The sequence below is a fragment of the Heptranchias perlo genome, chromosome 16, assembly GCF_035084215.1.
Source record: "Heptranchias perlo isolate sHepPer1 chromosome 16, sHepPer1.hap1, whole genome shotgun sequence".
Taxonomy (NCBI): domain Eukaryota; kingdom Metazoa; phylum Chordata; class Chondrichthyes; order Hexanchiformes; family Hexanchidae; genus Heptranchias; species Heptranchias perlo.
Genome location: NC_090340.1, coordinates 29,888,304 through 29,903,321, shown reverse-complemented (window position 1 = coordinate 29,903,321; position 15,018 = coordinate 29,888,304). Strand labels below are relative to the sequence as shown.

Below are 15,018 nucleotides of genomic sequence, written 5' to 3'. Positions count from 1 at the left end.
AATAATAACTTTCAAAAGGGAATTTGATAAATACTTGAAGGGGAAAGACCAGGGGAGTGGGACTAATTGGATAGCTCTTTCAAAGAGCTGGCATGGGCAAAGTGGGCTGAATGGCCTCCTTCGGTGCTGTATCAGTCTATGATATTCGCCAGAACTTTCAACTTTGGCGCATGTGTAAAATGGGCAATATCAGATCGGCTACCGATTTTCCTTTGCATTGAAGTCAGTGGAAAGGAATATCAGGCGGGTTGCATAACGGGTGGCCGATCCAATATTGCCAGTTTTACACCCATGCAGAAGTCTAAAGTTCCACCCATGGTGCTCAAAATTGCCAATTTTGAGCATTGTGTCCTGTAAACATGGTAAACATATAATCTAGGCACCAAAGTATTTGTTTAGCACGAATTTACAACCAAAAGTATTAATTGATTCCATATGTAAAGTGGCTTGGCTCCCTTGATTTTGCTTCACTAATCAGGCATACGCTGATGTGGAATCAATGCAATCTCACCAGATGGGCGAGTTAAAAATTGTATTTTTCCTACATCATGACTCCTGTCCTCATGAAAGCAAGAAAAATAATGTTTTACTTAACACTGAGAACATCTTATTCCAAAGGATCATCACTTGATATTTTAGCAGACATTTTTAAATGCTTTATACAGCTTTATGAATCACAAATTAATTCCAAACTTAATGCCTGATGCATCTTGGCAATAACAGACGAAGAGACAATATGAAGTAGAAATTGGACCTCATTACGCTCATTTTATGAGCATAAAATGGGCACAACAAGGCCCAATTTTGGGGACCAATGTTCTGTGCCCCAAGGACGCCTGAAAAATATCCGGCCGAATATTAAGTCGTGCAATTTTTTCAGACGTCCCTTCCGGCTGCCTACAACAGACGTTAGGCCCCTTACATTTGATGTACACATTCCTACCCCTGTAGATAACTAACAGAAATAACAAACAGAATGGCATTTGGGGAAATTGTATATAAAGTTACAATGGTGATCTTACCCTTTAATATCATTTTAAAATCTGCTAAACATATTAAAAATAAAAAGAATTAATGTTTCAGTACATGAACTAATACATTTTATAGCAGTTAATATATCATATCTGCTGTTATTTAATGTTTATCTAATCAAACATTAAATCCCCGTAAGTACAAAAAAAACTATGACAATTGCAGTTATTTTGTTAATAAAAGTGGTATCATTCCTATCTTGTGCAATTTCTGTGGAGTCTGCATTTTAGTTTTGTACCCACTTCCTTAACAGACTTTTTTATTTAAAGAATAATATATCATAATTGTTCTGCAGAGACACTACAATTAAAAACATGATACAACTGCAGAGTATTATTTTGCTTACAGTGTAATTCTGGAAAGTTTTAACATCTTACAGATGCTCATTTTTAACCCTTTTTAGTCCATACTATTAAGACTTGAACATTCCAAAATTGCAGGAATTTTGTGTTGCAATGACCATTATGAAGGAAATGCCTATTTGATAAATTTTACATCAAAGCTTTTAGCAATTGAGGAGAAACAACTATGGTACATATTATTAAATCTAATAAGTTTCTGGCGTATTCACGTCAGAATATTATACTGTGTGTGATTTGGGGGAAAAATTGTTTATCATGCTCTGAAACTGATGGTCAAGCAATATGGTTTTCGTTGGTGTTTTTGTTTTCACTTTTATTCGGATAGTGCTAAGGTCACTACCATTACTAGGTTACTGTGCACAATATTACAAGCCAAAGTCAAAGAACGACAGTCTCCAAAGTGACCACTTGAAGAAGAGGCTTCCTGTAGTACTTAAAGCTTGTAGATATTTCAACATGTTATTCAGTTTGACTAACTCCTGATGAAGAAACTACATTCGCTAAAATTTAAACTTCTAGGGCTCGATTTTGGGATCGTGTTTCCGGCGGGTTCCCAGCGGGGCGGCCCCGAAAATCCCGATATCCGGTCACGTGACCGGATCGCGACGAAATCCCGGCCACTTCCGGGTACCGCGCTGACGTGCGGGGCTGCGCACGCAAGCCCCGCTGGTGGGAATCCCGCAGGCAATTAAAGCCAGCGGGGTTCCACTTGAGTGTACTTACCTTGCTCGTTGTGGTCAGTTAATGAGCTGAAGCAGCTGTCAAAAGAGGAAGTGTGGGATTTTAGGTTCAAGGCAGTGAGTTTCCCACACTGGGGGAAACAGTCCCTCCTCAACCAGGCGTGTTGCAGCCAGCAGCCTGTGGCAGGTGCCAAGGTGCGCTCCACGGGGGAGAGCCCTCACCCACGCAGGAGGCCACCGCGTCACATAGGGCAACCCCTGCCCTCCACCACCCCCCGCCAAGCCAGAGGACAGACCGACACGAAACCGCAGCCCCAGTCCGAGGAAACACCCACCTACCCTGCACAACCCCTCAGACCAACACCTGCCAGATGGGTGGTGCGTTGACATCGTCGGAGGACGAACAGCATGACCAGCCCCAGCAGCCTCGCAGTCCACGCCGTCCGCCTCGGAGATGTGGGGCCCCCCAACACGGTGCTGCGGCACACCCACCTGCACAGCAGGAGGGAGGGCAACCGCAGAGAGGGATGCGTCGCAGGAGGCACTACCCTCCGCACAGGGTGTACAGACCGAGGCTCAGCTTCATGGACCTCTCCGAGGAGCAGTGCATACGTCGGCTCAGAGTCAATCGCCAGGTAGTCGCCGACATCTGCAGCCTCCTTAACGACGAGCTGCTCCCTGATGGACCAAGCAGCATCTTCTTACCTGTCGCCGTCAAAGTCACCACTGCCCTCAACTTCTTCGCATCCGGTTCCTTCCAGGGTGCCACCGGGGACATCACCGGGGTCTGTCAGTCCTCTGCACACAAGTGCATAAGGCAGGTCACCGATGGGTTGTTCCGCAGGGCCTCGCACTACATCAACTTCGCCATGGACGAGCGCAGCCAGATGGAGAGGGCGGTTGGATTCCATGCCATGGTCGGCTTCCCACGGGTGCAGGGTGTAATCGACTGCACCCACATCGCAATACGGGCACCTCCGCATGAGCCAGGGCTGTTCATGAACAGGAAGGGGTATCACTCCATGAACGCCCAGCTCATCTGTGACCACCGCCAGAGATTCCTACACGTGTGCGCCAGATACCCCGGCAGCTGCCACGATGCCTTCGTCCTCAGGGAGTCCGCCGTCCCGCCCATCCTGCAGGCACCCAACGCCGGCAACGGCTGGCTCCTCGGCGACAAGGGGTATCCCCTACACACGTGGCTCATGACACCTCTGAGGAACCCCATCACCAAGCCGGAGCGTCGGTACAATGACAGCCACACTGCTACCAGGTCTACAATTGAGCAGACCATAGGGCTTCTCAAGATGCGCTTCAGGTGCCTTGATCGTTCTGGGGGAGCGCTGCAATACACACCATTCAGAGTGGGACGAATCATAGTTGTCTGCTGTGCCCTGCACAACATGGCCCAACAGAGAGGGGTGCCACTGGAGGAGGCCCCATCCACACCCGCCACCCACAGTGAGGAAGGCGAGGGCGAGGAGGAGGAGGAGGAGGAGGAGGAGGAGGAGGAGGAGGAGGCGGAGGAGGAGGACGCGCCAGAGGATAGTGGACGACCCATGCGCCGAACCACGACTCACCGGGATGCTCGCCGGGCCGGGGAGGCACTCATACGTCAGACACTGCGAGGCGCTCGCATCTCCTCACCTGCACATGCGAGCGGCCATACCAGCCCCCTCCACTGAAGAGTGTTGCCAGTAATCCTGCACCCACAGCAGTGTGCCCAATGGGTGGCAGCAGGTGTTCGCCGTCATGATGGCCTCCACGGAACGCACCTATTGCACAGGCCGCGGAAGAATGGACGAGAGGTGGCAGGAGTGGTGAGAATAGAGTATTTAATATCTCCAATGTGATATTATATAAAAAAAAATGTACAAATTAATAGACACCCTGGTGTATTCCCTTTGTGATTATAACGCCTTTGCATTTCTTTTCCGGGTACCCCTACGTGGTGCTACCCCTGTGGCTCCATCAGAGGTAGTGGCAGGTTGCTCGTGTTCTCGCCTTGACCGGGTAGATGCTTTGGGCGGACGGCCCCTGGGTTTCGGTGCCCGTGAGGGCACCTCCACAGACTGCTCCTCCTGCACCGGGGCAGGGGCAGACTCGGCCACCTGGAGAGAAGGCACCATTGCGGGTACTGGTTGAGAGGTGGGCGACGGGTGGGACGTGGGGGCGCCTTGAGAAGCGTCCCCGCTTCCATGTCCCCGGTCACCATCATCCCTCTCGTGGCCTCGGCCCACATCACCCCTTCCACCCTGCTGGACGGCAGTTTGGATGGCATGTGTGAGGCCTTGCAAGGCCACCCCTAGTGTATCCGTCAGCCTGTTGATGGCGGCGGAATGTTGCTCACCCTGAATCCGTACAGACGTTGTCAGGGCCTGCAAGGACTCGATCTGGAGCTGTGCGTGACGCTTGAGGGAGGCCAGCCTGTCCTCCACCGCAGACAGTCCCGCACCTACCCGCGACACTGTGTCGCCAGTACCCTCCTGTGCCTGCGCCACCAATGCCCGCATGCAGGAGTTGGACTCCTCCATCGCCTGCGCTATTGTGGACAATGCGCGCGGCACCTCTCCCAGTACCTCAGCAATTAGCTGGTGGCCCTCGACGACTCTCCTTTTCACTGGTGGCCCCCGGGTTCAGCATCTGGGTCCGGCTGAGCAGAGCCTGGAGATGAGTGCTCCCTCCGTCACGGACCCTCCGCGGCTGCCCCTGCCACCAGGGTCTGCTCATGCTCACTCGTGCGCGGTGACTCACCAAGTGCTACTCCAACTAGTTGGCGAGGGGGACCCACCGAGGTGCGTGTCTCTGCGCTGGTGGATGGTTGGCTCTGATGTGACGATGCACCCTCAGAGACCGCCATGTCCTCTGAGGAATCGCCCTCCTCGAGCGCTTCACACACAGACGGACCTGCAAGAGAACAGAGGGCACTTTGAGGCATGTGGACCAACTTGACAGTGCGCCTGATGGCAGGTGATGATACGGTCACTCGCGATCATGGGTGTTGAGTGTCAGCTTTCCCTTACCGGCTGTTTCGGCAGCGACACACTCGCCATCAGCCACCGACAGGCAATGTCGCGTGCGGGCGAGGTCGAGCGCCTCCACCTCGGCGTCGGTCAGCTCCACCACTTGCGGCGGCCCACCTCCGGTGCGTGCCCTTTCCCTATTGTTCTTGCTTCTCTTCTCCTGTGAAGGCAAAACACAGATGTGTGAGTGGGTGCGTATTGCATCGTGAGACGCATCGAGCATCGGTGTGGTTGGGTTGAGCGTGGCGCAGATGGATGGGAGGATGCGTGGGCCACGTGCCCATCCCATTGCATGGGGATTGGGGTGTGTGGTAGTGTTCGGGTGGGGTCAGGGACGGTGGGTACTTGCGTGCACGGCGAGGATGGTGAATGAGTGGCTGTGAGGATTGCTGATGGAGCGCAGTGGTGGCTGTGCAGGAGGGGTTGTGATCTGTTTGGCGTGATGGTGGGGACGGGATGTGGGAGGGTGCGTTGGTGTACTTACCTTGCCGGACCTAGTGAGGTCATTGAAGCGCTTGCGGCACTGCTCCCAAGTCCTTGGGGTGTTGCCCCTGCTGCTCACCTCCGCCGCCACCTCTGCCCATGCCTTCCTGGTGGCGGCGGCAGGGAACTTGCGTCCATCTTCTGGGAAGAGCGTTTCCCTCCTCCTCCTCACGCCCTCCAGCATCAGCTGCAGTGCTAGGTCTGAAAAACGGGGCGCAGCCTTTCCCCTTGGCTGAGCCATCGTCTCAAACCTCTTGATTGCAGCAGGAGGGGCTTTGGGAGACTGCCCCTTTAAGTGGAGCTCCTACATCGCGTCGACGGTACTGCGCATGCGCAGCCGGCCGGCACGCAGCTGGGGAGCGGAGAACCCGGAAGCAGGGCTTAATCGGTCCAATTATCCCGCGATCGCGTGGGGGACGCACACGATTAGCCGTCCGCGTTTTCGACGCTCCCGGAGGACCACCCGCTGGGAACCCGCAGGCCTGCTAAATTCGAGCCCCTAATCTCTGTTTGGAAGACTGAGTTTTGTTTGATGTGATTACGATACTTTGTTATGCTTGCAGGCCTTCTGATATGCTAAGTTTGCTCTGGTTCAGTTCTGGTCTCACAAATACAAAATGACTATGTGCTTTAGAGCTGTTTTAGTCACTATGAAAAATTTCAATTTTCAATATAAAATACAATAAATAACTACAATTTTCATACAATCAGGCTGTGAATATTTTATTTGCATTAAGGACTACAGATTATTAACCTATTCTACTTTGGTATGACATCTTTGTACCTTAAATATATTTCTGTTCAATTTTAACTATTAAGCAGCTATCACTGATGCAACAACTTTTCACCAGTATGGAGGATTCAATATGATGGTTATGCCATATTATGCAGACTCCAAAAGCCATTATAGCAATAAATATGTTTAAAAATGGGATAAAGATAATATGGATGTCTTTCAAACCTTATTTAATGGCAGCTTTTCAAAATTAAAAGGGAGTGTAATTTAATTTTATTTTACACCATATATTTTGGTATACTTTACCATCTGCAATAATTAAACTGTAATTTATGTGACAGAGTTAATTATTTTAGATGTTAAAACCTATCTCAGTGATGAATCTAATATTTTCCTAGAACATTTTTTTTGGAAAAGAACAGGGACAAGTGGTTACAAACTAGAGACAAATGGCATTGGTACAAGAAAAAACAAAATATATCTATATTTTATTCCTATTATTAAATTTTCTAAGAACAGAGGAATGAGTTACACACTTGAACTTTATGCCAATATCATTTCATATAACACACTTAAAAATAAGGGTACAACTCATAAAAAAAATAGTAAAAAATGGCTGAGAAGTCCTGCCTAGACTTATATTTGATAATACCTATGGATAATAAACGAATAGTTTTGCGAGCCAGAAGCCAATATTTGCAGCTGTTTGCATTACTATTTTAAATTAATGCAATTCTATCAATAGATCTGTAATACTCTTGTGAACCATTACGACTGCCATCACTGTAACCAATTACAATGCACAAAACAAGCCATGTAAAAGTAAGTAGAAAGGGGTAGAGTTTCCGCTTTGGGCACAATCGGGAAATTACCCCCAAGATGCACTCAAAACTGCACTGGTTTAGGTCACAGTTCAAGTTTCTGATAAAATTCATTTGCATAATCACAAATGTAAAATCTTCCATGAACCAGTGCATAATAGAATGTAATAGTTTCTTTTTTTTTCCATTAAAAAGTATTCCTTGATGTATTTAAGAGCGGTAACCTGGTGTAGTTTTATTAATACAGCTGAAAACAGGTTTATCAACAAAAATAAACATTTTTAATATGTGTCCAGTCCTCCACCTGTGAGTAACCTGATTGAAAATCACTGAAAATAACTTCAAAAAACTATAGTGAACCATTTACTAGTACACTAGTCAGTTTCTTAGTAAGTTAAATATTTTTTGATATGAAAAAACTTATAAAATGGGTCTGCTAATACCTGTGCGCCTAAGAAAGTTAGTGCAATTTGAAGAGCTTTTCCTAACCAGTGCAATCAGTGGAATCTCACGATTTCGACCTGGGAGTGTGACCAGTTTTGTGGACGGGGTCTGATCCAAGCAAATTGAAGCTGAAACCAGCGAAAAAGATTGCAGAAAACACGAATGTATATGGTTTTGGGCGTAACTCACTTATGTTTGAAATTTCCCGATCTTTTGCGCTGGTTCGGCCAATTTCGCCTGGATTGCGCAGATATTACTAGCGTAAATGAGCGGAAACTCGATCCCAAAATGCTGAATATTTCTTTTGTGTTAATTTGCTCATCAATGTGAGGGATTGATTATGCTAAGGAACAAAACAATTTCCATTTCATCAACTGGATCACAAAAACCCATGAAAAAAACAAGACTTTTAACCCAACAATTTGTTGTGACCCTGCCCCCTAACAAAACAATACAAATCAAACAAAATATGACCAATATGAAGGAATTGCTTTTTTGATACATTTTACATAAAAGCTTTTAGTGATTGACGAGAAAGAACCATGGTAGATGTTATTAAATCTAATAGGTTTTTGGAGCGGTCTGGCATCTCAAGCCTGTCACAGTTAGTGCGGCTGGCTCCTGACTAGAAAGTCACAACCTCTAGTCCTAGGTCTGCTCATCACTCGAACTTAATTAAACTTTGGTGAGTTTTGTCATTTCTTGGCCAGGTCACTGGATGGAGCAATAGCCTGTTATAAGCCAACAATTTATGTTGTGCTCGTAACAGATGCCCACCTTGGGAACTGAAAGACCAACAAAGACCCACTCCACCATTTGCCCGGCTGTAATTGGCTTACAACTGTGCAAATGTTTTCAATTTAGTAAGTGGCATAATTGGGGATAAAAATGAGCGGTAACATTAAAAAAAGCAAATATGATTTTTAATGTCACCTATCATTTGTCTTCTGTATCGTTCAAAAGAGTACTGGTGTAATACATTTTAAAACCACAGGCCCACTTTTCACAATTCAAAATATTTACCAATTTGAGGCCAGCAATTTTGGCCTCAAATATTTTTGCCACAGAATGTCTGGTGTTCCTTAATTATCACTAAAGAAATGGTTCTACTTAAAGATTGTGAAGTACTGATAATCAGCAGCTGTTTGGGATGAAAATTAAAATGGTTTGTAATTATATAAGAATGAATGAATAAGTTACAAAATAGACAGAAAGTTAAGTCAACGGAGTTCCTGTTTACTTTCTGTGACACTTGCTGACATCAGGTAAGATCAGCATCAGGCTGGACTGTGATGGACCCACACCTCACCCTAATTGAACAGCCAGCTGACACTCTCTGCCTAGGCTCACGTGAAGAAGAATAGATACTTGAGTGAAATACCACAGGGTCAGGAGCGGCATTTGCCTTGTGGGGGCCCCCATGTCATTTTTCGGTGTGAAGTTTCTACATTTTACTAGACAATGATACTACCAACTTAATCTTGTATCAAATCCACACACGTACGATCGTGAAAAGGCATGCTTGCTATAGGTCATGTAAAAATATTTGACAAAATGATCAGGGATCAGCTATCACCATTTCGTAGGTGTCCTTTCAGTGGATACGCTCGGGACCTCTGAATGGCTTGGGGGCCTGTGCGATTGCACGGTTTGCACGGTCCTAACTTCACCCCTGCACAAATCACTGTCATTAAAATTGGAGGGGAGAAAGGAAGGTTAATTCACTCAAATTTGTGTTGAAGAAATTAGTTATTGTAGGAATTGTAAGTTTTGTGAAAATTAATTCTTATAATGGACTATGATCACATAGTGTACCACCCGCTCACATATAGTTTGCATTACTGCTGCAATTGAAATTATTTACGATGCCAAGCAGATGTAAGCAAAATAAAACCTGAAATTTTATCACCACTGTGGTATGTATTCATGAATGCAGATTCTGCAGGCTTCATTTATTTTACAAGCTAAGATACCTCTTTCTAGTTTTATTTTGTCCAAGATGTCATTTTTGTCAGCCAGGTCGGATTTTAGTGCGGTCTCGAGCTGTGCAATCTGTAGTTTCAGCTGCTGTTCCTTCAACTTCCACTGTTGTTCGTGGGTCATGTCGAAAGCACTGTAACCAAACATGTGGCATGTGAAGAACTATTGGAAGTAATCCTCCACAGAGAATAATAATTAAAACAAAAAGCCTTAGTGTCACAGAGACTGCTGTCATCATGTCTCAGGAATTAAGCAAACATATGTTGGTCTGCTGCTGTTGAAACCAAGGCGCCTTGCTCAGGCTGCGGTTAAATCACATGAAAGGGTTTGTGGGATGAGCAAAGGCACTGGCCTTAATTTAGAGATCCATAGCCAGAAAAAACCTGGCATAACTCAGATCTGTGGGACAAGGGAAGGAATTCAACTACATACTCCAGTGGAATACATAGATCCAAATTACCCGGCAACAGGGAACGAACAAAACCAATCTATCCGCATACAAACCCCAATATTCCCTCAATATAAATAACCCAAACTACCCACCTGATCTCTTTTTAGGGGCTTGGGGAGGATGCAGTACTAAAAACCAGCTGCTGGTTGAAAGGAAATGAAACCACAAAGTATTAGCATTTGTTATGCCTGCAACATTGTAGCCCGTAGAATGATTATTGTGCATGCACAATGTGGCCATTTGTCCCACTAAGAAAGATGGCAGAGACCAAGAAGTATTATTTAAAGGAAACTGTTTTATGACGTGCACTTACAAAGAAAAATGTACTTCTACACAGGAGTAAAATAGAAAACCAGAAATGATCAAAGGGAGGACAAGTACAAAACTATATATATTTTTTAAAGGAGTTTTATTAATCAGTAAGAATGATTAATGAGAAGCAGAATTTTAAAAAAAATCCCCTCTCCAACATCAATGGCTTACTTGAATGAGAAAAATCAGTGTGATACTGTTTAATAAGAGATAGGGAGACCAATTAAGAAAGTGAATGAAAATTAAATTACGCTTTTGGACATCGACTCCATCGTGAGAAAAACAGGAAAATGAGATTTGGAAGAGCACACAGATGCAACAGTAAGCACCACAAAAATGTCAGTCTCTGAAGGCAACATTTCATGGATAAGTCCCTTCTTAACTGTGTAAGTGGTTTCAACTTGGCAAAATCCAAGCAAATCATTTAATATTAAAGTTAAAGGAGAACTGTACTCCATTCAAGAAAGGTACATAGTTTAAAAGTTTACTTGCAAATGATATTTTTGAGCAAGTATTCCGAATGTGCTGCTATGTTACAGTGAAATTTAGCCTGTAACTGAAATTTTCATCCATGGGGATTCCATTATTGTTCTTTCTTTGACTATATTTTGAATAATTGTGATTGTCTTGTGTTTTGTAGCTATGGCTATCCACAGAATTCTGACTACAAATGTGACATTTTTGTCATTTTTCTTCAAGAGCTAAAATTTTGTTGAATATTATGTAGCTCAGTCACCAAAACACCAGCCATCTCACTCATAGGGCTCAATTTTAAAAGGGTGGCAGGATGACAGTGGGGTGGTGGGTCAATGGGCGCAAACCCGAAAAATAAAAACTTACCTTTCCCCACACGATTGTGAGGTCATTGATGCTCATTAATCTTGTTTCCGGGTTTTGCACGTGGCAGGAGCTGCAATGCCAAGGGCGGGGGGGGGGGGGTGCGGAGCAGAGAAATTTGTTGAGTGTATTCAGGAGGAATTTCTCATTCAGTATGTGGATGGCCCGACTAGAGAGGGGGAAGAACTTGACCTCCTCTTGGGAAACAAGGAAGAGCAGGTGACAGAAGTGTTAGTGAGGGATCACTTTGGGACCAGTGATCATAATTCCATTAGTTTTAAGACAGCTATGGAGAATGATAGGTCTGGCCCAAAAGTTAAAATTCTAAATTGGGGAAAGGCCAATTTTGATGGTATTAGACAGGAACTTTCAGAAGTTGATTGGGAGAGTCTGTTGGCAGGCAAAGGGACGTCTGGTAAGTGGGAGGCTTTCAAAAGTGTGTTAACCAGGGTTCAGGGTAAGCACATTCCTTATAAAGTGAAGGGCAAGGCTGGTAGAAGTAGGGAACCTTGGATGACTCGGGAGATTGAGGCCCTAGTCAAAAAGAAGGAGGCATATGACATGCATAGGCAGCTGGGATCAAGTGGATCCCTTGAAGAGTATAGAGATTGCCGGAGTAGAGTTAAGAGAGAAATCAGGAGGGCAAAAAGGGGACATGAAATTGCTTTGGCAGATAAGGCAAAGGAGAATCCAGAGAGCTTCTACAAATACTTAAAGGGCAAAAGAGTAAGTAGGGAGAGAGTAGGGCCTCTTAAGGATCAACAAGGTCATCTATGTGCGGAACCACAAGAGATGGGTGAGATCCTAAATGAATATTTCGCATCGGTATTTACGGTAGAGAAAGGCATGGATGTTAGGGAACTTGGGGAAATAAATAATGATGTCTTGAGGAGTGTACATATTACAGAGAGGGAGGTGCTGGAAGTCTTAACGCGCATCAAGGTAGATAAATCTCCAGGACCTGATGAAATGTATCCCAGGACGTTATGGGAGGTTAGGGAGGAAATTGCGGGTCCCCTAGCAGAGATATTTGAATCATCGACAGCTACAGGTGAGGTGCCTGAAGATTGGAGGGTAGCAAATGTTGTGCCTTTGTTTAAGAAGGGCGGCAGGGAAAAGCCTGGGAACTACAGACCGGTGAGCCTGACATCTGCAGTGGGTAAGTTGTTAGAGGGTATTCTGAGGGACAGGATCTACAGGCATTTGGAGAGGCAGGGACTGATTAGGAACAGTCAGCATGGTTTTTTGAGAGGAAAATCATGTCTCACGAATTTGATTGAGTTTTTTGAAGGGGTAACCAAGAAGATAGATGAGGGCTGTGCAGTAGACGTGGTCTACATGGACTTTAGCAAAGCCTTTGACAAGGTACCGCATGGTAGGTTGTTACATAAGGTTAAATCTCACGGGATCCAAGGTAAGGTAGCCAATTGGATACAAAATTGGATTGACGACAGAAGACAGAGGGTGGTTGTAGAGGGTTGTTTTTCAAATTGGAGGCCTGTGACCAGCGGTGTGCCTCAGGGATCGGTACTGGGTCCGCTGTTACTTGTTATTTATATTAATGATTTGGATGAGAATTTAGGAGGCATGGTTAGTAAGTTTGCAGATGACACCAAGATTGGTGGCATTGTGGACAGTGAAGAATTGTTATCTAGGATTGCAACGGGATCTTGATAAATTGGGCCAGTGGGCCGATGAATGGCAGATGGAGTTTAATTTGGACAAATGTGAGATGATGCATTTTGGTCGATCCAATCGGGCCAGGACCTACTCCGTTAATGGTAGGGCGTTGGGGAGAGTTATAGAACAAAGAGATCTAGGAGTACAGGTTCATAGCTCCTTGAAAGTGGAGTCACAGGTGGATAGGGTTGTGAAGAAGGCATTCAGCATGCTTGGTTTCATTGGTCAGAACATTGAATACAGGAGTTGGGATGTCTTGTTGAAGTTGTACAAGACATTAGTAAGGCCACACTTGGAATACTGTGTACAGTTCTGGTCACCCTATTATAGAAAGGATATCATTAAACTAGAAAGAGTGCAGAAAAGATTTACTAGGATGCTACCGGGACTTGATGGTTTGACTTATAGGGAGAGGTTGGATAGACTGAGGCTTTTTTCCCTGGAGAGTAGGAGGTTGAGGGGTGATCTTATAGAAGTCTATAAAATAATGAGGAGCATAGATAAGGTAGATAGTCAAAATCTTTTCCCAAAGGTAGGGGAGTCTATAACGAGGGGGCATAGATTTAAGGTGAGAGGGGAGAGATACAAAAGGGTCCAGAGGGGCAATTTTTTCACTCAAAGGGTGGTGAGTGTCTGGAACGAGCTGCCAGAGGCAGTAGTAGAGGCGGGTACAATTTTGTCTTTTAAAAAGCATTTGGACAGTTACATGGGTAAGATGGGTATAGAGGGATATGGGCCAAGTGCAGGCAATTGGGACTAGCTTAGTGGTATAAACTGGGCGACATGGACATGTTGGGCTGAAGGGCCTGTTTCCATGTTGTAAACTTCTATGATTCTAAAGAGAGAGAGAGTGACATCATCCGGCGCTGCAAGAGTGGGGGGGGGGGGGAAACAAAGATCGGGGTGGGGGGGGGGGACATCAGAGCGGGTGGGAAGGACCTCGGAGAGGGAGACATTGGAGAGGGAGACATCGGGGGGGGGTGGTGGAAGAGACATGGTGGGGGGGGGCAGATACATCGGAGAGACATCGGACGTTGGAGCACAGGGGTGCAGATGACATTGTTTCAGAGGTGGGTTTATTTATTTTTTTACGTTGTGAAATGTTATTTTATTTCATTTATTTACTTTATTTTTGACTGATCCGGCCCTTCCCGCCTGGTTTCACTAGGCGTGAATCGGAAGCTGTGGCAAAGCCACCCAGGTAAGTTGAAAATCATTTTAACTACCTAATATGTAAGAAATAAAATACCTTAAGTATTTCAGAGGTAATCTGCTTCTTTAGATATCGGTGGCGGGACTTCCGGGTTCGGCAACAGCGCGCACACCCAGATGCGTCTTTGTGAGACGCGGAACTCGGCGGGCTGGAGCCGGGTTCATTTCCCGCTCCTCATTTCCCTGATTTTCGTAGCCCCCCACTGCACCCACACTTCCATTTTAAAATTGAGCCCATAATGCATTGTGGGAAGGAAGCACAACAGCATTCCCCTGGCGGTGTGTAAAATGCTACTGTATAAGGTATATTTTGCCAACTGTCAGCAGTACGTGAATCAGAGCAAGGGAATTGGTTTTGTTTATGCATAAAAGATTGAAATTACCATTTTAAAGTATAGTTAACTTGTATTTTAACTAAAAGAGCTTAGTTTGTTTGATACTTTCACCCAACAGAACTTTTTAAAGAAGGTACAAGGCTAATCTGTATGTGCTAAAACCTACAAATGAATGGTTCAACTGCACAAATCCTTATATTTAGTACTAAATGGTGTATAATATAAAATAAGCAAAAATTTGCATCTAAAAACATTGTACTCTTGTGCCAAATGTCTTCTTTGATGTTACAACTTCATTTAACAATATAAAAATTGCATACGAGATCAAAAACTATGTATACGTTTCTCTCTTATTGATGTTCGACAATGAGCTGTCTGTCGTTTTTGTGGTAGAGCATTCGAATGCTAGCCCCAGTTTAAACCCCCCACCTTAATTCTGATTTGAATTTGTCTGCTGTCAGGTTTTGCCTTTTTGCATCCAGACCACCAGATCTCAGAGAGAAATGTCTGGCACAACCAGTCTCACAGCACATCTTCTGCTTAGTGATGATGAAGCATTATGGAGGGTAGCTATGGCGAATTTCACAACCCACACTATTGTCACTTTCATTCCTGGAAGAGAAGGTGTAG

The 15,018-nt window shown here is 45.2% G+C and overlaps 1 protein-coding gene across 2 annotated transcripts in view; it reads right to left on the bottom strand.

Moving 5' to 3' along the window:
* Positions 1 to 15,018, bottom strand: part of rpgrip1l (RPGRIP1 like) — a 186,697-nt gene that overhangs the window by 114,102 nt on the left and 57,577 nt on the right. For both annotated transcript variants that reach the window (XM_067997882.1, XM_067997883.1), the window contains exon 10: positions 9,555 to 9,694. In XM_067997882.1, the coding sequence (XP_067853983.1) occupies positions 9,555 to 9,694 (140 nt within the window). The remainder of the gene's footprint in view (positions 1 to 9,554; positions 9,695 to 15,018) is intronic.